This window comes from Belonocnema kinseyi, chromosome 9 (assembly GCF_010883055.1).
Source record: "Belonocnema kinseyi isolate 2016_QV_RU_SX_M_011 chromosome 9, B_treatae_v1, whole genome shotgun sequence".
Lineage (NCBI taxonomy): Eukaryota > Metazoa > Arthropoda > Insecta > Hymenoptera > Cynipidae > Belonocnema > Belonocnema kinseyi.
In genome coordinates this window covers 21577173-21600623 of record NC_046665.1, presented here as the reverse complement: position 1 = coordinate 21600623, position 23451 = coordinate 21577173, and the positions used below count along the sequence as shown (strand labels likewise).

The following is a 23451-nucleotide window of genomic DNA, read 5'->3' as shown; positions in this document are numbered from 1 at the left end:
TTGTCTGCTAGAAGAACGCGCTGTCTGCTGGAACGTGGTTGTATTGTTTATAATAATAAAAAATAGTATACCTCGCGTATCATGACGCGTAGTGCAGGAATTTCAACTTCATTCCTGTGTGGTTTAATATACTACTAATATTAAATTATTATTTACATTAAAAATAAAAATTCAAAAATGTATTGAAACACAGTCACGGGCTTTTCCGCTCCTTGAATAATCTAGTAATAATAATCATCACCGTGATGTTGCCGAATACTGATTTTCAGCCGCTGCGGTGGTTATTTACTCAGCTATCAAGACCGATAAGACTGGCCTTATTTTAACATAAGTCCCTGTCGATGAAAACGCACTGAAAAAGCAATGAAACGGCACTGGTCAGTCCTGATTCAGTGCTTGTTCTTCAGCACTACCTATACCGCTAGTTTTCTATACCTGAGTTTCCCTTCAAGTGTCAATTTAAATTTTTAAACGGCTATTTCACCTAGGGACCTTGTAATGTGCGACGCGCCAAAGGCTATGTGAAGGAAGGAGTTGGAAAGGAAGTTGGAGCCAGCGGTAGAAGGCGCGATGTATTTAAATGGCAACAAACATGACAAACACTAAGTATATCGAAGGTACCGAAGCGTGAAGCTATAGCAAATTTCAATAACTGTTCAGTATCTGCTGTTGCAACGAAAGTATCGCTCTCTTCTCGCTCGACCAACCCGCAGTCAGCTGCCCGCTTGGCGCGTCCCTTACTACAGGGTCTCTATTTTCACCCAATAAATCTAGCCTGTAACGTCTTTTAAAAGGTGTGTTAGTAGTGTATACTATAGTGTTAGTAAAACTTATCTACAAGTACGTTCGAAATTCAGAATCTACGAATTTCGATTATTTCAGACATCTAACTTTTTCTTTTGGATGTTTAAAATTGGAATGAATGTAACGTATCTCGTAAATGGAATGAGATACGCCAAAACAGACCAAATTTTTTATTTCAACTTCCATGTAGTAAATTAGTATATAAGTCATAATTTTAAATATGTATAATGAGAACATTCATAAATTAAACAAAAGTGTTAATAATTTAAAGAAAATTCTAAAAAGGGAGTCGGTTTGGTTGCGGCCAGGTACTGTAAACAATTCTGCATGCCCGGTATGTGACGAATACAATAGGACCATTATATGATCGGCCCATCACTTCTCAGTGCTTTATCATCAGCAGGTATATGCATGTATTTAGAAAGATTTAAACTCTAATAGTCTATGTTTTCTCGCAAAATTTTATGTGTAGATATCAAAACTACTAAAATAATTATGGTGCGGTTGTTTTATTGGCAATCGGCAGTGCGCGAAGTAGGGGTATGTCACGCCAGCCATTCGAGCCTATAGGACTTTGGTTCCCAGTTTGACTCAGCGGAGAAACAGTGTAACTGTGGCGCTAATCGCCTTTCACCAAAATGTTGTGTTTAAGTTTTGACAAAAGTCTCATAAGTATTAACATAACCAAAATGGACATGTCAACATTCGATGTCAAAATATAAACTTTAAGATCGCTTTACGTGTAACCCGCATAATGTAACAATTTTATGAAATGTTTTAGAATTTTTTATTTTGTGGTAAATTCCTTGTGTTGGATATCGGCATTTTACTAGTTTAAGCATACATAATCACAGTGCATATTATAAATGTGAGTATAACAAATCTATCCAATATTATCATAGATTGGACCTTCTTTTACACGAAATTTATATATGTTTAATTTAAAAGTACAAAAACACATGTTTATATCACTTTAATATTTTATATATGTGAATATAATCGAAAAAGTTCATGAATTCTGATATTTTATTTAAATCTGAATAAGATAATTTGGCGAAAGGTGATCATAATAATCATGCCATGCTCCTGGCGCGAAGTAAATCGTCCAGTTCTTTACAAACTGCTGATAGCTAATTAAAAAACAGCATTCATATTCAGGCACATCTGTGCTTTTGTTCAAGTATCAGGTTTAACATTCACTCTAATGTTCAAGTTGTTAGTTCATTATCACTAGTTGTTACGTCCTTGACAATGAGAAATATTGATTAGTAAATTAAAGATGATTTCGAATGATAGTGATTGTGAAGGTAATATACCACCAGAAATCGTGGAGGAGGCAGAAAACGTGTATATGCATTTACTTCCAGAAAAATCAAAAAGAAAATATACGACGAAAATTGAAAATATCACTGACTTTAAATATTTAAAATATACTCGTATTTGTTTTTGCTTGTATGAGGGGAAGGGGGGTTTAGCCCCAAAAATCCCCGACGGGATCTCCGTCCATCGTCCCCGTCGTGGCTTCAACCAGACCTCCACCTTTAATTTTTCTACATGCCCCATCACTAAATGCTAGTTATATGTTTCAAAGAATTAAGGGAGTTACTTATCTCAAAGAGACAGGTATTGCTGGCACGCAAACACCTTTACGATGAATCTATATTTAAATTTTGAACAAATTACTAATAAAAAAATGCATTGTTTTTTTTAAATTCCTTTAGAATTTTCGCCTTAAAATAAAAAAAAAGAGATCGAAAATGTACATATCCGGTAATTAATAAGATTTCTTGTAATAGATAATAGAATGAAGTATTTTCTCCACTTTAGAATTTTCTGCAGTGATTATATTTTTTAAGCGGTAGTGTCTATGCGTCCGAATACAACCCCTGCCTGCTGCCAGTTTCGTAGGTTTAGACTCAACCGAGTCATGCACGTACAACCTATCCAGGTGTTTAGACTTGGCCTTTATAAATAGAATCTTGTCAGTGACAAATATTAATTAAGAAAGAACTTTCTTTTCATAAATTGCAAACAGTAAATGCTCTTAAAGAATGTTAATGCCAAGTTAATACAATACATTAATTAAATATAATACTAGATAGACAATTTGTACAAAATAAAAAGATTATTAATTAAATCATTTAGCACGATCAACAACTAATATTGTAATGTTTGGTTTGGTTTAAGGGTAACCAGGTATAATGACCGAATGGTGTCCCAGAAAATTCTGAACTTTAATTTTCTTGTCTAGCGAGGAATAATTGTTAAGAATGGAAATTTAGATTTAAATTATACCGATATTTGGATTAAATGTTTGTATGCGTGTCAAATTGTGTTGCAGCGATAAGCTTGAGGGAGGCAGCGCGACGTAGCATACTCTCTCCCTAGCTCCTACCCCAGAAACCGCCTCCTTAAAAAGAGTAACTGAAAATTTAAAAAAAAGTTTAAAAATCTATACCTTAGATATATCCAAAAAACTACCCGATTTTCATTTTGAGTTCTTTCGTTTGTGTACGCGCCTGTTACACATCCCACCTTTCAACCCCCACTCATGGTAAGCATTCGTTTTATTTATTTTAATATTGTCGTTTTTGTCACCCCATGCGTAGGACCTCCTTGCCTCTCTTCACTCTGTGCATAAGCGAAGTGCAACGACTTGAGTCAACTTATAGTTGAGATTATTTCACGCTTATCTTTTCTGCTTCCCGTCGGAATGCGATATCATTAGATAATGCTTAGGATACAGCAGCTTTATACAGTTTCTCTCTATCCATGTTTGTATTGCATGAAAGGTAGACTAACGCTCTAACTCGGATTAATACCTCTTAGGCGCATAAACCTGCATATAGACACTAATCTGAAATTTTCTAGGAAACGTGCGTTTTAAGTCTCTTGTTTTTTTCACTAATTTAGTTTATTTTAAATTTAACTTTTTCTACTTTGCATATGAACTCATTCTTGTTTGGTTTCAGGTTGGTTGGGGTACATCAGCAATTCACAGGTCATATTTCTCTAAAACAAACGGCACATCTACAGGGATACATCGACACGTCTCCTTTTTTAAATAGCGACAATAGTTCGAATTATAGTCCATATACTTTGCAACAAAAGGAAATTACCAGACCTTTTTCGCCACAAATGACTAAGGACAAAGGCGATTCTAACATGCAGCGGCCTTTCACACCCTACAGGCATTTCGTCGAGAGCAATAAGGACTTCGTATCGAGCCGGGGTTGGACTAGCGGTCAGATTAAACAAGAAGCCAGATCATATTTTCCTTACAGACAAGACATCAATTACGCAGACACTGGGAACAAACCTTATTCTCAATACAACACCAGATACGATGAGCGGGATAGTAGTAAAGATCGATGGCGAACAGCGCCAAGATCATTGAGTCCCTTTGCCAGGGATTACTCGCCATGGCGGCGAGAAAATGTCGATCCTCCGGGTGTTGTTCAACCAGTTAGTGAAAATGAAAGATACTCTCCTTTTGTACAGCGACGGTTAGAACATCACCCAGCAGTGCATCACACCCACCCACAATCCCAGGATATTTATGGTAGCCCAGTGATTAGTCGAAAACGGTAAGCATTTTTTAATAATTGCACATGGAAAAAAATCTTTCCGTAAAAAAATCACGAACTTATAGCAAGGTCTCGGATACCAAACAAAAATTAAATAGTGAATCTTATTTCCATGCGAAATTTACCTCGAACCCTCAAAGATTTCTGACTCACAAGCTTCGACACAAGGTTTGTCGAGCCAGCTTGTTCTCTGAGAACTGCGTATCAATTATTGGTAATATGTTTGTAATTATTTACGAAATAGAAGTGATAAAGCGTTTGTGAAGGTTCATTATTTTTTTCTCAAAATTTGCAGATGATTTACGAAAATACAAAAATATTCGATAAACTCTTCTCGTATCCGAGAAGAAGCTTTCAGTTTCTTACTTTCCTGAGGACAAATTTTTTACGTGGAGGCTTCAAAGTTCTTATGGTATAAAAAATAGGGTGCATAGTTCTTTTTGCAATAAAAACTACACAAATTAAATTTCCATTAGCGGGTAAATCAATGCTTAATAAATTAGAGCTTTGATAATACTTATTTTACTATTGATAGATTTTTTATACAAATTGATATGTGAACAAGCATTTTCCTAATTTTTAGTAGAATAGCCTTTAGCCAATCAATGATATGTGATTTAATATCACATGATATTACGTAATATTAATGATTTTGATTTAAAATAAAAAATGTCTTTTCTATTTGAAATTAGTATCTGCTGCAATAAAATGAGCCATTTAGTGGCATATTAAAAAACTTTCATGACTGGGTTGTTTTTGACCCAGCTGGAAAACCCTGTATGGGATCCTGTAACTTCCCCTGTATGGGATCCTGTAACTTCCCCTGTATGAGTTCATTTGCGGAAACCAGGACCAGAACTTGTGTAAAAAAGTTACAGGGTCAGTATAAGAAATTGAGACACTGACTCATATAGAAACATGCAGGTGATCATGTACCGCCGAGGGAGTGCTTACCTGAACCTGTAAATCACTTAGGACGTCAAGGGTGTTCGCCTATGGTCATGCATGGGGCTGTTTATGAGACCCTGTATCCAGCTGAACGTGTAAAATATACGCCGCTTTAGGACATTCTACTGGAAATGTTCCAAACACAAATAAGAAAACGATAGGACTATAAGAAAACGATAGGATAAACGATAGGAAAAATGACAAGTAAGACGACAGCCGAAAATAACGTGCCATAATTGGCCATAATTTATAATAATATCGTGCACATCCCTACTGAAAGTTCCTATATAGGTTCCTATATAGGAACCTACATAGGATCCTGGAGTATATTTGAGTGTATAAGCGTATGTAAGTATGAATGGAGAAGGGATGAGTGTCCGTCTGAGGGAACTCAGTTGTCCTACGACAGGCGACCTGTAAACGTGCTTATGTAAGCTTTCATTAATTAATAAACACGCTTATAGTTTAATTGATTAGGTTTCTTTAATAGACAAAGACACGACAATTTGGCGCGCAGATGGGATAGTCGGGTTTATTTAATTGTTGAATGGTATTACAATGACTGAAGTTTAATGAGTAAAAGTGTCAATACGGAAGTAAGCAGTGGTGCAAAACAGTGGTGTAAAACAGAATCTGAGAACACAGACAGTAAAGACGAATCGAGTGGCTAAAGTGAAAATAAATTGGTGCATATTACCAAAAATAGTGAATCTTTGAATTAGAAAAATGTCGAAAAAAATGGATAGGTTTGAATTTAATGTAGATAAAGATGTTTGGGACACGTATATCGAAAGGTTGGTACTATATTTTGTTGCCAGAGACGTACCGGATAATAAACAAGTACCAGTGCTCTTAACTAATGTAGGTGCGGATGTTATAAACTGATTCACGATTTGTGTGCTCCAGCTAAACATAAAGACAAAATATCTTTGCACATAGTCGAGAAAATGAAAAATCACTTTAACCCTAAGCGTTGTAAAAGCACGGAGAGATGTAATTTCACCAAGCAAAGCAGGCACCTACCGTAACAGTCAAGGAATTTATTGCAAGACTAAAAGAATTACCATTGTATTTCAATTTTGCAGATTTAAGTATGGCGCTGATAGATCAAATCGTTTGTGGAATTCACGATGATGGAACTAGAGTATCACTATTCAGTGAAGAAAATCTAACTTTGGACAAAGCGGTCAAACTAGCAACCACAAGGAAAACGGCTGTGAGTAATGCGAAACAGACAGATAACCCAAATGTATATTCGGATTCCATAACGGAGGTGAAAATGTTTGGAATAGTTGACCAAGGTAAGAACCGGAAACAGGATATTAAGTTCAAGCAGAGGACAAATAATCAGAAACAAGAGATAAGCCCAGGGTCGGCTCATGACTCTACAATTCAATCAACAAGAAAGCAAAGGTATTCAAGGCCTAGAGATTTTATGTTACTGCTGTGGCATAAAAAATAACTACTTTATGAAGGATTGCAAACATAATTCGAAAACATGTAATTTCTGTAAGAAAAAAGGATATATAGAAAGAGCATGTTTATCTTAACCGAGACAAGCACCACAGGGGCAACGATCAACTTTCATCGTAACGCGGAGAGAGACCCAAAGGGCACAACATGCAAGAGTTAGGCGATAGAAGATCCTGCAGCGATGAAGATACAGGCGATGATTTTCTTTTCATAAAAGTTAAGCCGCTTCAGGTAACAAAAGAATGTAATCGAATTTTTAATTTTGAAAAGAAAGTAATTGCAGAACCAATGTATATCGATGTAAAAATTAATAATAATATAGTTACTATGGAAGTCGATTCTGATACTTTTGTAACCGTAATGTCTACAAGTGATAAAAATACAGTTTTTCCTAATAGTAAATTACAAAAATCCGAATTTAAATAAAAATGTTACGGTAAAGTCGAATTGCATCCAATAGGAATGTTTAAAAATCTAAAAGTTCAATTTAATGGAAATCAGGAATTTCTTAATTGCTACATAATAGATAGATGATGGCCCAATATTAATTGGAAGGCAATGGTTGAAAGTATTCGGTTGTTGGCCATTTGAAATTAAAATTTTAGACATTTAAAAAGTGCTGCACAGTAATGAAAGTTTAGATAAAAACAAAAATTAGAAAAGCAATTCCCGGAGGTATTTTCTGAGGGGTCTAAAAATAAAATTAGTTTTGAAAGACGATGTAAACCCAAAACAGCTTAAACAAGCTCTTCTTGCTTTTCCATTGAAACCTAAAATTGCTACTGAAATCAAACGATTGGTAAACTCGGGTAATTTAATGAAAGTATCAATGAGCAAATGGACAACACCTATTATACCAGTTTTAAAATCGAATGGACAAGTTAGAATTTGTGGAAACTGTAAGCTAACAGTAAATCCACAATTAGTGATAAAACGACATCCGATTCGGCTAAAAGAAAAAAATTTTAAACTTTACAAGTTGGTACAAAATGGTCAGAAATTGATTTGGCTGATGCATTTATGCAATTGGAAGTAGATGAGGAAACTAGTGAAGTATTAACGATAATTACTGAAGAGGGTTTATTTAGATATAAAAAACTACCATAAGGTATAGCTTCAAGTCCAGCTGAATATCAAGAGATTTTAGATGAAATTATAAAACATATACCTAACACAGAGGTATATATTGATAACATATATTGTCCAGGTTTAACTGATCAAGAGCATTTGAATAATTTAACTGAAATTTTTCGTAGACTGAAATTGGTGGGTATGAAAGTCAGTCCAAGTAAATGTGATTTTTTTAGAAAGAAATCGAAATTCTGGGTTACACTCTAAATGAACAAGGGCTACATCCTTCCGAATCTAAGATTAACTTCGTACGTGATTTACCGAAGCCAACAAATCAGAAATTATTTAAAGCATTTTTAGGGCTTCTTCATCATTATTAAATGTTTATTCCCGACAGAAATAGATATATAAAGCCTTTGTACGATATTCTGAGTCAAGAAAAATGGGAATGGACGGACGAGTGCTCGATAGCGTTTCGTTGGTTGAAAGACCAAAGAATTTCTTATACGGTATTAACTTTGTATGGTCCAAATTAATAACTAGTGCTAGCTTGCGAGAGAAGTCAATATGGATTATCAGCGATTGCGTCTTACCGTTTTAAAGAAGGTAGTGAAAGACCAATAGCGTTTGCCTCTAAAGTCATTCCAAAAAGTAAACTGCATCATGCAATTATAGACAAAGAGCAAAGTGCTATTGTATTTGGATTTCAGAAATTTGATAAAAAATTTATGGAGCCAAAATAATATTTAAAAATGCCTATAGATGATGATACACCTGTTTTGAAAAAAAAATTCGTCAGTTTGAATTTTGTTGAAGAGGGAATTACGACTCTAGATTTAAAAAATGTAGCTCACGAAACATATGGGTGTTATAAAAATGAAGAAGATGAAGAATTAAAAAGATTTTAAGCATTTGTAAAATATGTTGACAATCAAGAAATGATCCCTCGAAAGTTTCAATATGGAACTGGCAATGGCCAAGTAAACCGTGTCAAGAATTCATACTAATTTTCGCGGACCGTTTCATGGCCACACGTTCCTTCTGATCATATATTCTCATTCGAAATGGCCAGAAATTATTGACATGAAAAATAATACGCAAACAGACAAAGTAATTGAGCACTTTAAAAAATTATTTACTCGACATGGGCTGCCAGAACATGTGGCCAGTGATAATTGTCCTCAGTACACTAGTACCGAATTCAAACAATTCTTAAAATTAAATGGAGTGAGAAAATCTTTTTCGCTTCCGTTTCACCCCGCTACAAACGGAGCAGAAGAAAATTTCGTAAAATCTTTCAAGGACAAAGTAGAAAAGATTGTAAAATCTGGTCATTCCCTTGAATATTCTGTGAATTTTTTTTTATTCGATTATCGAATCTCTGAACGTTGTACAACAGGAAGATCACCAGCATGGCTTATATGAATGTGAAAATGCTAATTAGAGATAAGAGAGACTGTTTTTGTCTTTGATTTTCGTAAATACACTAAAGGTAAAGTAGCAGCAAAGATCGTACGATGATTATCTCCTGTTATATATCAAGTAGAAACAAATAATGGTTTAATTTCAAAACGTCATATTGATCAAATTATTCATACTAAAAACCTTGAAAAGGTAGAAAAAAGGAAAATAAGTGATAAGGGCCAGGAGGTAAATATTAGAAGAACTGAAAGATTAAAGAACAAGGAAACGAATTAAATTTAAGAAGTAGGTAAGAAAAGAGTCGCGCGATCTAAAGAATTTAAAGCTTCATCTGTATTATGTAAGCCTTTATTAATTAATAAACACTCTTGTAGTTTAAGTGATTGTGTTTCTTTAGTAGACGTAGGACACCAAAGATCCTATTGGGTACGACCACGGAAACGACATGCGCCATCTGTTACCCAAAAGTGACAATTTCTGAGGGATGAAATCCACTTGTTTACATGCGATTGAAAATAAATAAATTTATACTGAAAGTAAGAGTTTAATTATCAGATAACGGGAGTGTCTGTAAGAAAGCTGATAAAATCTCGAGTTAGGAAAAAAATTTTTTGCTCGAGCTTATTAAACCATTTGGTCGGAGTTGTGTTTTGAATTTCTCTTGTCTATGACAGATCTCCTATCGGATTACAAATATCATATACCTAAAGTATTTTAATACTCTTGTTTTTTGAAAAAGAAATGCTAAGGTATCTGGAAAAATTATTGTGTCAATTGGGTCAGTAATATTATATTTATACGATCTATTATTTTTGTAAACGTAATGCTAGTTGTGAGATTTTGAGGTTAGAAAGTTTAATTGTCCCATAATATTTATCAAGTATATTTTATTTTAATTTGCATTTCATGAAGTATATTTTGTGAAAAAATATTTTTTGAACAAATTGAAGGTTGTTAAAAATAAGTAATAATTTATTATTATACTTTAACGATTATGGAATAATAACAATAAATTTATGTCATTTAACGATAATTCAGTAATATTTTAGTAAAAAATATAATGTTGGAAAAAACTTTATTTGAATAAATAAAATTCCTGCACCTTAAATTTTTAAATTTCTTATTTCAAATTTAAACTCAATTACGCGCTTCCTCATCAGTGGATTTCAATGAAAACTTGCCTATTATATCATCGTTTATTACGTATTCTTCATGTATTTCTGAGACTGTCAATTTCTATTCGTCCGTCCTAACCTACGCTACTTTGTTTTCTCGTAATATATTTTAAAGAATGTAGTCTAATCGATTGAAGTCTCAGTACTTGTTGAGACTTCTAAAATGACTAAATTTTAATTCATTTTTTTTTAAATAAGTGACTTAAATGTTATGTTTTTTTGACTGAAATTTGATCTGTTTGACTATTTTAAACAATCATCAACTCAGGTAACAATGTATTAAAATCTACGTAATTATCCATCATTTTTGTTCAGACTAAAATTACTAATCTTTAATAACATTATTTAAGCAAATTGAATTTGCTGAAATAATTCAAAATTAATAAATCAATATTAATAAATATTTCACTAGACTAATAGTAAGAATTTTTTGGAAAAAACGAAATTTTCAAAGAAAAATTATTCAAACAAATTAAATTTGTTTAAATAATTGAGAATTAATTAATCAGTTTTGAACATATTTCTAATTTGCTCTATTTCAAACATAGGGATATTCCAGTGTGCAAATTACACAGTTCCGGATAAAAATACGATTGGTATTTTCATGTCTTCTAAGATGCCTGTGGCACATTTTGATTTTAAGTTCATAAAGTCAGAGTAAATGTTTACTGAAACCTTAAAAATATATAGTATCTATAATAGTAAATTTACAAAATAGCAATACTTATCAAAAGGAAAATTTTAAGCAAACCTACATGTCATTATTTATTTGAATTTTTGACAGTGAGTGTCCCATATCTCATTTATAATTTATAAATATTTTTAACATGAAGAAAAATGTTAGGAAATTTATAATTATAATTATAAATCTCTTTAATGCTTCTTTTTGTATTACTGTATATTTGTTATTTGATAAACATCTGTAATTTAACGTCGTATTGGGGAGAAATAACAGACGTTTGTCTGATAACCTGCACTGATTTTGGCTTATTCCCTTTACTTTCACTTCTGCACCCTTACCACATGAATTCCTACGAAACTTTTTCCCTTATTCAATGTTTTAGGATCAAAATCGATAGAATCACTTATAGCTTAAAATTTTGTTTACCTTGAATGAAGACAATTTTTTCACTAAATCTTTTTGCAAGAAACTTTCCTCTATTATTTAGTTTTGTTTTGAAAAATGTTACATGCATTTTCAAAGCAACCATCTATTTATTTATTATATTTAAAAATAATGCACACCTTCTAACTTGTGTAAATGTCAAATTTCTATCCACTGGGAATTTCAGGCTTTGACCGCCGCGGGCGCTGCCGGTCATATCCGGTTAATATCAAGGTTATGTCCGTACCCAATATAGAATCCTATATGTTTCACCTATAGGTGCCACCTATTGGAAATGACATAGGATCCTATATAGGTGCCTGTATAAGACCCTCCCTAATAAGGTACCTAATGGTACGTAACTAATGGTATCTAATGGTGCCTAATGGTATGAATGTCTCTAAATTATCTTGGCGGATCAAGAAAAACTTCTGCGCAGCCGTAGATATCATAGAATGCTACTGCGCATCTGGATATGGTCGCATACAGGAAAATATACGGGATACTATATAGGTATCTATGGTATATAGGATCCTTTGTAGAATCCTATGTCATTTCATATAGAAACTTAATGTGGCCAAGATTATACAAGTAACAAGGATTTAAATGTGGGTACGAATTGAAGTTGTTGTTCGTGTACGGATTCAAATAGATTGCAAATTGACTTCTAATCGATTTGATTTGTATTTTTTAAATACCTCCGATAGTTTTGAATAACTTCCAATCCAAAACTTTTGTCAGGGTGCCTAATCAGTGGTGTCAGAACGCGGATATCTCTGACATGGGCATTAATGATTCCTGTTTTTTTTTTAAATTGACACATGACGTTATATAACCTAAAAATATAAAGGAATAACTACTGCGCATGGCAGAGATATCCGCGCCTGACATTACTGTGCCTAATTCATTCGAAGTTTAATTTGACGCACATTTATTTCATTTATTTGAAAGGGGCGTGTTAATTGTCCGACTCCTGCCTTGCTGTCCTTTTTCCGATCATACACGTTCCACAAGAAAGGAGATATCTAGCTAAAAGTTTGTAATATTCAGGGAAACTGTAATGCTTACCTCGTTTTTGCATCATTTATGAATGTACGCTGCATTTTTACCTTCACTATAATTGTGATCAGTACAAAAAAGGTATTTATTTTCGTTTTTAAAATTTTTAATATGTTTTTATAATGGCCAATTAGGGCACGTTATTTTCGACTGTCCTCTTACTTGTCGGTTTTTCTATCGCTTATCCTATCGTTTTCCTGTGGTCGCGAAAAAACTACAAGGAAAAAAAAAGATTACGTGCTTGTCATTTTTTTTTTATTACATATTTTCGTAAGGGATTTTTGTACTCAAATCATCATGGCAAGTGTAACTAAACCGAATTAACATATACTAATTTTTTGCCTAACCTACAATTTGATATTTTTGACATTTTCAGTTACAATATCATGTCCCATCGTGCCAGCGTCCAATGTGTGCAAAGCACCGCGATTCATTATGCTTTGAATGTGTAGTAAAGAATAGAATATAATTTTTTCAGTTTGCTAATTTGTTATACTGCTCTTTTAGATAGAGAATGTTAACCTGATTAGAAAAACTTTCATATGAATAAAAAAAGATAAAAATATTGAATTTGTTATTAGACGTTTATTTGTTGTCTAAATATACCTCCCATACGATCTTTAAAATAATTATACTTTTTGAATCAGATTTACCTATACGAATTTGTTCATTGATACATGATATTAGAAGAGTACTCAAAACAAATTTTAGCCATATATAATAAAAATTATGGAAGTTATGAAATTTTTAATGGAAATGAAGTCTTTAACAAATTTTAAATTTTGAGAATTTTTATATACGCCTCAAAAGAATTTTCATTAAAAAAAAAAAAGAAAAAAAAAGAATTAGAACCTAATTTCTATATATTAAATAGCGTCTGTGAATTTTTTCAAGTTGAAACCATGCATACAATCAGTATGACAACGTTTGAAAGAAAGCTAGGGTCAATTTGACCCCATATAAGTAATATGTAATTTTTCAAAGGTGTAAGTGATGAGGGTTAAAGGGACTTTGCGATTTATAAAAAGAAATTCACACAGACTTTGAAGTAAGTTTAAGCAAATTTGCACTACGTCGTCCGAAACAAGGCATTATTGCCGACACCAGCGGGATCCCAATCCCCCTGAATCTACAATATATATTAGAATGGTATATTAATGTTGCATAAGGGCTGCTCACAACCAATCACTTGTAAGAATCCTCGCGGAAAAAAGTTTAAAAATCCTACAGCGGTTTGCTGTCTTTATGAATATGAAAAATATCCAGGTTTCGCGAGCTGTTTGCAACTTCTACAATGATAAGGAAGATAAAACATTGATGATGTACAATTCATTAACTGGACTGTGACAGGAAGCTTCACTTTTAAAACTCTAATACTTCCTACTACAGATATTGTAGAAGAATTATGTTCTTTCAATACAAGAAGATCAATCTGGATAACGGTGAAGAACTCGCATAGTATTTCATTAAATATTGCAAATACGTAGTGCAAGATGCGTCACAACCGTTTCGTTTTAATAAAAATGGGGTCAAAAGCATTTTAAGAATATAGCGAGCTTGTTCTGCAGTCAAAAAGACTATGAAAAAGTAAGTCAGACCCTGAAAAGAAGGTTTGGAAAAGCAAACAAATGTTTTAAAAAACCAAGTTTAAGGTTTCAAAGCAAAGAATTCTGGGTTTATGAAATTATGGAGATCAGAGTTCGTGAATAGAGAATCCAAATGTTTTCTTTATTTTCTGATTATAGTTCAATGTGTGTTGAATCTGAGTCCGTCATTTTTTATTTTTGTAATCTGATTATAGATTCGTAGTGAGCGCCTTCGAAAACGGTCGAGTAATCATTTTATAGCCAATTTGAGCAGAGTCAGGTACTGAATGCTATATTGTTTGGCACAAATCCGCTATATTGCATCCGGAATGTCATAATCAGCGACCTCGAAAACCCTCGAGTAACCATTTTTAAGTCGGTTTGAGCCATTATAGTTACTGCAAGCTGGATTGCTGATCGTACGTTCTCCATAATAGATCGTTCGGCAGGGCAGGCTCGCGGCCTACACCTTTGTTCCCTCGCGATTTACGTCGACACATAAACAGCCGTCGTTTCACAACTAGCAACATCTTTTTGAGTTCTTCTTGGACGTCGGAATCAAGAAAAAATGCGTATTTTTAATAGTGACCATCCACGTAACGCGCAGTAACTTTTATATGTTGTAAACTTCTTTTTAAAATGTCTTTACGTCTTTGGGCATAGGTGTACTTTTGATAGAAACAGGAAGATCGCTGAAAAGGCGCGACGGGTCCGCGAGAAAGAGTTTATTCTACCTGACCTACCATTCACTCTTCCATATTCTCTACTTTCGTTAGATAACGCTTGTGTTTTGTCAACAGTGTGCTGCTTCATTGTCAGAAGCTTTAAATTATTCAATATGGGATGGTAGATCCTCAGTTCATAAGTGAATTTTCGGACCCTGTCTGTGAACGGCCTACCGGATGTTATGTAGTCAATCACACACTCAAAACAGGAGATCCATCGCCAGTTTTAGCCACCTTGTCCCGAAATATCTCATCTCTCAGGGGGACCTACTTTCCGTGGTTGATCTTAATATCGCTTGAACCTTTTCGTCTTTAGATTCTTTATGTAGCGGCTGGGGAAGCTCTCTGCGTTTATATCCAGTTCAGGTATATATAACAATCAAGTATATATGTATAACATCAGTGAAGGACGTGTTCTGCGTCTAGCCAACTTACCGTCTTGGTTCTACTCTACTCGTTTGAGCTGGTTTCATGGGCAATGCAGGAGCTCACGACCCTCGGTATTGTCACGCGTAAGTCATGCATATGCGAAAGAGCTTGCATATAAATTCGTCCATTCTGGGATGGTACATCGCCCTCTCTTCAGGCGAACCCCGAATTTTAAATCTCTAATTTCTTTATAACCGAATTATCCTGGGCACAGTCACATCGTTGCGAATGGAAGCGATCCTCTCTAAAAATAGTCAGGAATCGCGAGTTGATAGGGAAAGGAGCATTACTTTGTCTTGTTGGCTCACGTCTAAAAGTTTATTAGTATACCGCAGCCACATTTTACGTCAAGTACCTATAATAGATATTATCTAGGTGCCCTACTCACGGGGGAGCGACCTATATCCACAAGTAAACTGCGGCTTTAAGACTGCTTTACTACGATCTTTGTCGATCTTACGGTGTTGGCCATGACCCAGCCTTACCGAAGGTCCGCGGAAGGTAAGTCAATTTTCTAGAACGAGGAGAGTCGAATTTTGTGGAACTAGGAGTTTCGAATAGACGTCTTCATTAAAACGTCAAAGTCAAGGCTCCGATTAAATATAATATCACAACCGAGGAGAAGGAAAAGGAGGAGAGTTATCGAGACCTTATAACCTATCTACGGTTACTGTACCCACAAAATTCAGTTCAAAGTCATATCCATGTACCAAAAACATGCTGAGAGACATGCGAGATGGATTCAGAGGGCTGTCATACTTGGGACGCTCCGTGTCTCAAAGACACGCGAGGGTTTCGGCGGCCTGTCGTAATAATTTCGTCGTGCTTTGTGGCCACCCATCTGACGGTTGTGAGACGATGGCATAGGTGTGATTTAATGCTGTTCTAATGGGAGCCAATGTCATTTTCATTAGCGGCAGTTGGACCTTTCTTTCTTTTCACGTTTAGTTTCCTTTATCTTTACCTTTTCGTGTACTAGGGCGAAAAATAAGGGGTTCAGGAACACCTCTTAGGCCGTTGTTCCGGAGTTGCGGTTTTCCGATGCGTCTTATTATTTTGATCACGAGTTTAAGCTCTGCGCACATATGCACAGGGGAACATTTTACGCGGATGGGGTGGAGTCTGCTGGTAGGTTGCGAGTGTGGCACCGAGGTCAGAAGCTTAGCAAACCTCCTTCATCGGTGTCCGCAGTTGGCGGTGGCCAGGGTTGCATTTTATCGCTATGCTAGGCGGAGTTTGCCGGATTTGGTGTCTGAGAAACTACTTAATACCACCTTGATCAATAAGTGTTAGGGCTCCTCACCGTGTGGCGCTCTCGTTCGGCCGATTTCAATTCTTCTTTTTTTGTGTTGGTAGAAGTATCGTTGACGTTCTGTAAGATTTCAGCTTGATAGCTTGGCATTTGTTGAAGTGACGCCGTATGGTGTACATCTATCTTTGTGTGTGGTTTCGATTTTTCACAAAAAAATGTCATCGACTTTGCACAATGCCATCGTTATCCATGAGCATTTGGCTAAAAACGAAACGAATACCATCCAAAAACCACCGAATTCACTTGATTTGGCTCCCTGCGACTTTTTCCTGTTCGGTCAAATCAAGAAACCGCTCCATGGAACGTGTTACAGCACCCGAGATGAGGCCATGCAAAAATCGAAGATGGCTCTGATGGCTATACCGCAAACCGATTATAAACACTGTTTCGAGGATTGGATCAAGCGCTGGCATAAGTGCGTTGCAGTCGATGGGGAGTACTTTGAAGGGGAAAATATCGATTATCATGAATAAACTTGTATTTTTTATTTTTAAAATAAAGTCATAAAACTTTTTGAACTGTGAAATCTGTGACCGAGCTGGGGCGTTTTTTCGGGGGGTGTTAAGTTTAATAATATGATTATTTGAGTTGCGCTTTGGCCATGAGCTGGGTCCCGTGTGGGGTTTCCCTTCCTTTCTTATCCCAATCGGGTTTGGAGTGAGCGGGGGTGTCTACAGCGGAAGACCACAGCCTGGCTCTGTGTTCCGTAAATATCAAAGAGAAATACGACCTGTCTATCTGGAAGTGAACATTCTATGGTTAAGGTTGCTGCAGCTAGGTGGATTAACTCGATTGGGACTTTAGCATTATTTATCGGATACATGGATCATTGAATCTAAGAGGCCACAAGCCAAGAAGAGAAGAAGGAACCCGTAAAGGCTCCTTCACAGATTCTTCTTCAGGAAAACGCTTTTAAAAATCCATGTAAAAAAGTATATAATATATAAATATATCGTAGATGAAACAGTACAGTATCCTGTTCTGGTGGACCTACCTGAACTATCATAGGGAAAGTTCTTCGTAAGGGAAAACGTGAGGGAGAACTCACGTTGGCACGTATTTAAACCAGCGTGAAGAAACTTGGTCGTAGAATAAATAGTGCAGAATCTTTAACGGGAACAGTAGCGATCTTATTGTCGCCACATTAGATACTGTACAGGAACTCGATTGCCAGTCGAAGGTTCTCCAACGTGTTCGTTCATAAGAAACTCCATGGTAATCCACTTTCATGGTAATGCATTTTTACAACCTTTGAATCCTAACCATTAAGGTCCATTATCAGAATGGGGATTGCTGATCCCAATTTCATGACCGAATAGTTTAATTTTTTTCTAATATTTTGCATACGTAATCTAAACAACATTCTCTTTTCCTGATCGGAGCTAGTTTTTATTGAAACTGTTCCTATTTTGTTAAATAATAGATAACAAAAGTACCAGAGAAATGTCACGTAGTTTTAGCTGTCCCTCGGTTTCGCTGCATCATGTTTTCTGCAGTCCATTATATTCTTCACTGAAAGATAATTTTTATTAAGTTTTCATAGAATCGCATGAAAGTAGGGGTAAGATGCCCACAGCTTTTTCTGTGTTTACATTGAGTCAAACGGAAGATCCACACAATTATTGCATAAATTGCATCATAAAAACTGAATATCTATGTCTCTATTCTATTTACATATTTTAGTATAGGGGCGGAGCCCTAGAAGAGTCAGGGGTGAAACTTCAGCATGGAGGAGGGACGTAGATACCGTTAGGGATTTTGGTGGGTGAAGTGCCCCATTAAAGAAAAAAAATTAGAAGAGTCAAAATTAATATTAATAGTAGTAATAACAATAATAAATAATAATAAATATCTAAGTAATTTAAAAAAGTCACGGATATTTGCAATTTGAACAGAAGCAGATCCGTGCTTGAATATAAATGTTGTTCTCTGATTGGCTATTAGCAGTGTGCGAAGAACGGGCGAGGAACATTGCAAAAAACTTACGATTTTGTATCCTTCTCGTAATTAATTCTTTTTTAAACAAAATAATTTTGGACAGGTCGCAATGACAGGTTGTTTTACTACGTATTTCCAACTAATATTTGAGAAAAACATGCCAGTTAAACAATTTTTCACGCATGTACTTTCAATCGGGCCGCATTAGACTTATCCAATTTGTCAGTCTCATCTGATTCAAGGGTCGTAGGGGCCTGTTGCTAATCTAATATTTTTCTGCGTATATTTTATCTCTGAGTCAGTTTTCTCCAAAAGGTTATGGGCCCAGAGATCAAAGGGTTTGTTTTAGTATAAAGTGTTGAAAAGGTGCAGATAAGAAAATTCAAGTAGACAGTGTGTGTTTTTGTACATCAGGTGATCTTTTCAGTGCACAGTTAAGGCAATTTAAGGATACAGTGTATGTGGATGTATAACAGTCGATCATTTGAGTGCACAAGATGCAGTAAAAGTGCGTAAAGACTTTTTTTGCAGCTGCATAGTTTTTTAAAAAGTTTTTTGTTTCCTACACGATAGATAGTAACAAAAATAAGAGAAAGTACGCGATTCCTTTTTTCATTGGATACATGGAATAATGAAAATAATCATATATGGATGTACAAAATGGAACTATTATTAATCAAGCACAAATTATGGGACGTAATTGATAAAGGTGCTCCAAATCCAGTGACTACAGCATTGACTGAACGGGATGATTAGCTCACGCAAATATTGGGATTCTTAGTGCGGGTGAATGAACTGAATTACATTAGGAGTGCCAAAACTGCGCAAGATGCTTGAAATTTACCACAGTGGAATCACCAGAAGGCAATGCTATCTAGCAAGATATTTTTACTCAAACGGATATGTAGGTTAACGTTGTTTGAATCTAGTAGGTGCCATGTTACTGAGCAGTTTGTCAGATTCTTACAGCAGTTTAATTACCAGCTTGGAAAATAGCTTGAAAGTGATATTACTATCAATTTAGTCATAGGGAAGTTAATTGACGAATTTAAAAAACGCATAGGGGTTGAAGAGTTTAGTGATCAAAGTGAAACTGCTAAGAAGGTAAAAAATCAACGAGACTATGGTTAAAGTCTGGTCTACAATCGTCACATACAGCCTGTTGTGGCACTGCATGCAAGCAAGTGCCGCGCCGCAAGTCACAGAGAGCGAAAAGTTGGTTCAACTCAGCTTTTCGCGCCGCAACCGTCTCGCGTGATCTTACGTCGAATGTTAGAGGACCAATCAGAGCGTTTAATCACATATCCTCTTACAACCACACGCTTGTGCCTGGATTTTTTTGTTGGATTGGTGGATTATGTCAGAAACAAAGAATAAGTGGTCGGCAGAACGCTTCCGGGAGTTAATAGACATAGTCAAGAAGCAGCCGGGATTGTACTGCAAGAGCTCAAAAATAGACAAGGATTCCTGGTCTAAAAATTTAGCGTGGAAATCGATTGGGAAACACCTTGTTTCCCAAAAAATATTTGACTGTCAAAGCACGCCGAGAAAACAGTTTATTTGATAGTAATTTCTGATTGGCTGCCGCAACAGCGCCACTCGCGATCACTGTAGACGGCTATTCCTTGCGTTGCAATGCCGCATCTCATCGCCGAGTCTTACGGCGGTAAGTATCAAGTCTGGAAAACTTTGAAAAACAAGGTAAATAAAGTTGCGGAAGATCAAGATGAGCCATGTTTTACAACAAAAGCAAGTGTATTTGTGAATAATGACAAAGTTATAACATTTGTCTTAAAAGGGCCATGAAGTAATTTTCCAGGATAATGGTTAGAGTTTCATAGATATTAAGAACAATAAAGTGATGCATCAGGGTAGATGAGAATAGAAAGGGCCTGTGCAGCAGTAAACGATCCATTTGAAAAGGTAAATGAGATTCGGCAGCGATCTCAATGCAAGCGACACAAAATTACAGAATTAATAAAGGTTATCTGAAGTAATCAGAACCACAATGAAAACGAAATTGATTCTTCAAAAGATTTCAACACGGAAGAGAAAAATGGAGTATTATAACTTAAATACCACAGATCTACAAAAAGGAAGTGAATTTTTAAAGTCCAGCAGTTCTGAAAGAAATACTAAAGGTGTACCACCCGAAAGGTACATGATTTTTTCAAAGAAAGTGGCTAAAGCGCAAAAGGAAACTACATTTTTTGGTTTTTTCATTGTTAAGTAAGAAAAATATAATTGAAGGACATTAAGGACTTGATTTTATATGCAAGTGCTTTGCTGTTCTGGAAAATTGAAATAAAAGAATGTTGGTAGATTAATTCGGCGAATTTTTTGTACGTGCAACTAAAGTTTGATTTAAATGGAGAACATTTTGAACTAAAGATTAAACAGTGTCGGAACTGCATAGATTAATTAGTCTCCAGTCTCTGGACACGTAATAGTGGTCGAACAATCTCGTACATTTGATAGTAAAAATATTGTTATAAACTTTAATTATAAAAATTTAATAGTTTTATGCATTCTACATACTTTTCCAGTAACATGCAAAGGAAAAAATTATTTAAACTTCTATTTATTTGAAGGCATTGCAAATGTTTAATAAGTCGATTATCCTTTATCGCCACTTTGGGTATGTGTGCTGTGTCCTGTGCCACAAAATAGAACATTTTTATTTTGAAATTATGACTTTAGTTACGTTTTGACTGAAAGAGTTGCCTTTTCCAAACGTGAGAGACTTTAAGTTTTCGAAATCCTTCGCGAAGTTAATTTATGTATTGTGTATTTGGACATTTTCAATCTCTCCAAAGTAAGAAACAAAATTTTGTAATTTACCCAGTGATCGGACTACTATCCGACCTCTAGCGTGAACGTCCTTCTGACAGTGCGTCCTAAGTCGGACAGCTAAGATCAGGAGGTAAATAAAACGTAGTCATACGATTTTTGAAATATAGTTTATCATTTACTTGTTTTTAAATAAAGTTACGATTTCAAATAATGAAAAAAACAGTTCGTGTATTAGAAATTATGAAAATGTAAACATTATTTTAAAATTTTAACCTGTCTAACCTCGACTCCGAAGTACTAATTTGACTTCTATCCAATTTTATTGTCAAACTGCGACAGATGGAGAAAAATAACTAATTTTTTTATTACGATTTGAAATATGTTATTTATAATATTTTAAATAGTGAAGTAGGTTCATTTTTAAAAGTGACATTGTAATCATTAATTTTCTTGAAATTCTAGGTTGCCTAACCTATAATAGATACAATTGAGGGCCTCCATGCAAAAACCACTTAAACGCGGCGACACATTCTCTGTTTCTCTTTTCGTAAGGCAAAGTGCTTCGAAAGAATTGTCCTGAAGAAAAAGTCAGAAAATGAAGGAAAAAATGAGCCTATTGAATATTAAAAAAGGCACAAGTTATGTCTAACAAATTTTCCGATTCGACTTAACATTTACGAAATAAAAAATAAAAACTGATTTACAAATTTGATCGCATTTAATACTTTTTTTAGTTTTGTGCTCAACTTGTCGAAACTTCGTTATCTATTGACAAAATGAGGCCAGTTTGTATGCATTAGCGTGAAATACGTTAAAGATGCTTAAAACGCTTGAGTTAGGACCAAAAAAAAACAATTTCTTTATTAATATTTTCAGGTTAATCATTGCGCGCCGAAAAGAAGTATCGACGAAATTTTCGACCTCAAAAGACTTCCAGCGAGAAAGTTTTCCATTAGAGTTCAAAGAAGTTTTTCACAGAAATCTAGGACTCTAAGCCGAGTTTGAGCTCTCGCTTGTTTTAAGTATGGGCTGTCTCCACGTGTCAGAGAATGATGAGGTCAACGTGCGAGAACAGGGAAGAAAATATACACTGGTACTGATATCTATGAAAAAATTCACATTTTTAAGATTATTCCCCGAATAGGGCCATTTAAAAAATGTTTATTAATAAATGGACATTTAGACTAATGTGCTTAAGACATGCGAGGGTTTCGCCGGCCATTCGTTGTGATTCCATCGTTCACTATGACCACTCATCTCACGCAATGTCTGCGAAACCATGCTGAACTACTCCGTAAAAGGGGCTATGTAAGCGGAATGCCTACTCTACCACAGCTAGAACAAGCCGGCAACAAAGAAAGAGAGGCAATACTAAGACCAAACGCGGGCAGGCATCCAATAGATGAAGAGCGATGCTTTACGACCCGGAGAAACATCAACAACAAGGTTTCTCTGAAGCCTAAAGATCTGGCTGAAATGGATAACGAGCTTCGTGGACATTTTTCCGGTGAATCCGACCTCTGGGCTATCAATTATTGTGTGTATAATGCAGCGACAGCTTTGGCCGATGCGAACCGTACAACAAAACCAACGGCTGATCATAAGACCAAAAGACGAATGCATCAACTTGCCATAAAGATAGGCTGGGCAAGACAGTACGCGCACTGCATTCAATGTGTGATTGACTATATCACATCTGGCAGGAATTTAACCGCCAAGGTTCGAAAGCTCGCGCGCGAACTCCGGACCCGATATCACACACTTAACAAGTCAAAGCTGCTGACCATCAGGCAGCATATTGTTGAGAGAATACGGATACTATCTGACGCTAAGAGAAGTCTAGAGCGGAAGGAGAGGTGGATCAGAGAAAATCAACAGTTTCTCTCTGACCCATCTCGACTCTTCCAAGACCCTCCAGTTATTGTCGAACACCCACCCAAACCAGATGAGGTCGAAGTATTTTGGAGAGAAGTCTACGAAGTTCAGCATAGACTGGACGAAGACTCAGAAAATATAAATAGCTT

General features: G+C 35.5%; 1 protein-coding gene across 4 annotated transcripts in view; it reads left to right on the top strand.

Moving 5' to 3' along the window:
- LOC117179548 (dual specificity mitogen-activated protein kinase kinase 7-like) overlaps window positions 1–23451 on the top strand; it is a 250545-nt gene that overhangs the window by 187871 nt on the left and 39223 nt on the right. For all 4 annotated transcript variants that reach the window (XM_033371459.1, XM_033371458.1, XM_033371461.1 and 1 more), the window contains one exon: window positions 3777–4391. In XM_033371459.1, the coding sequence (XP_033227350.1) occupies window positions 3777–4391 (615 nt within the window). The remainder of the gene's footprint in view (window positions 1–3776; window positions 4392–23451) is intronic.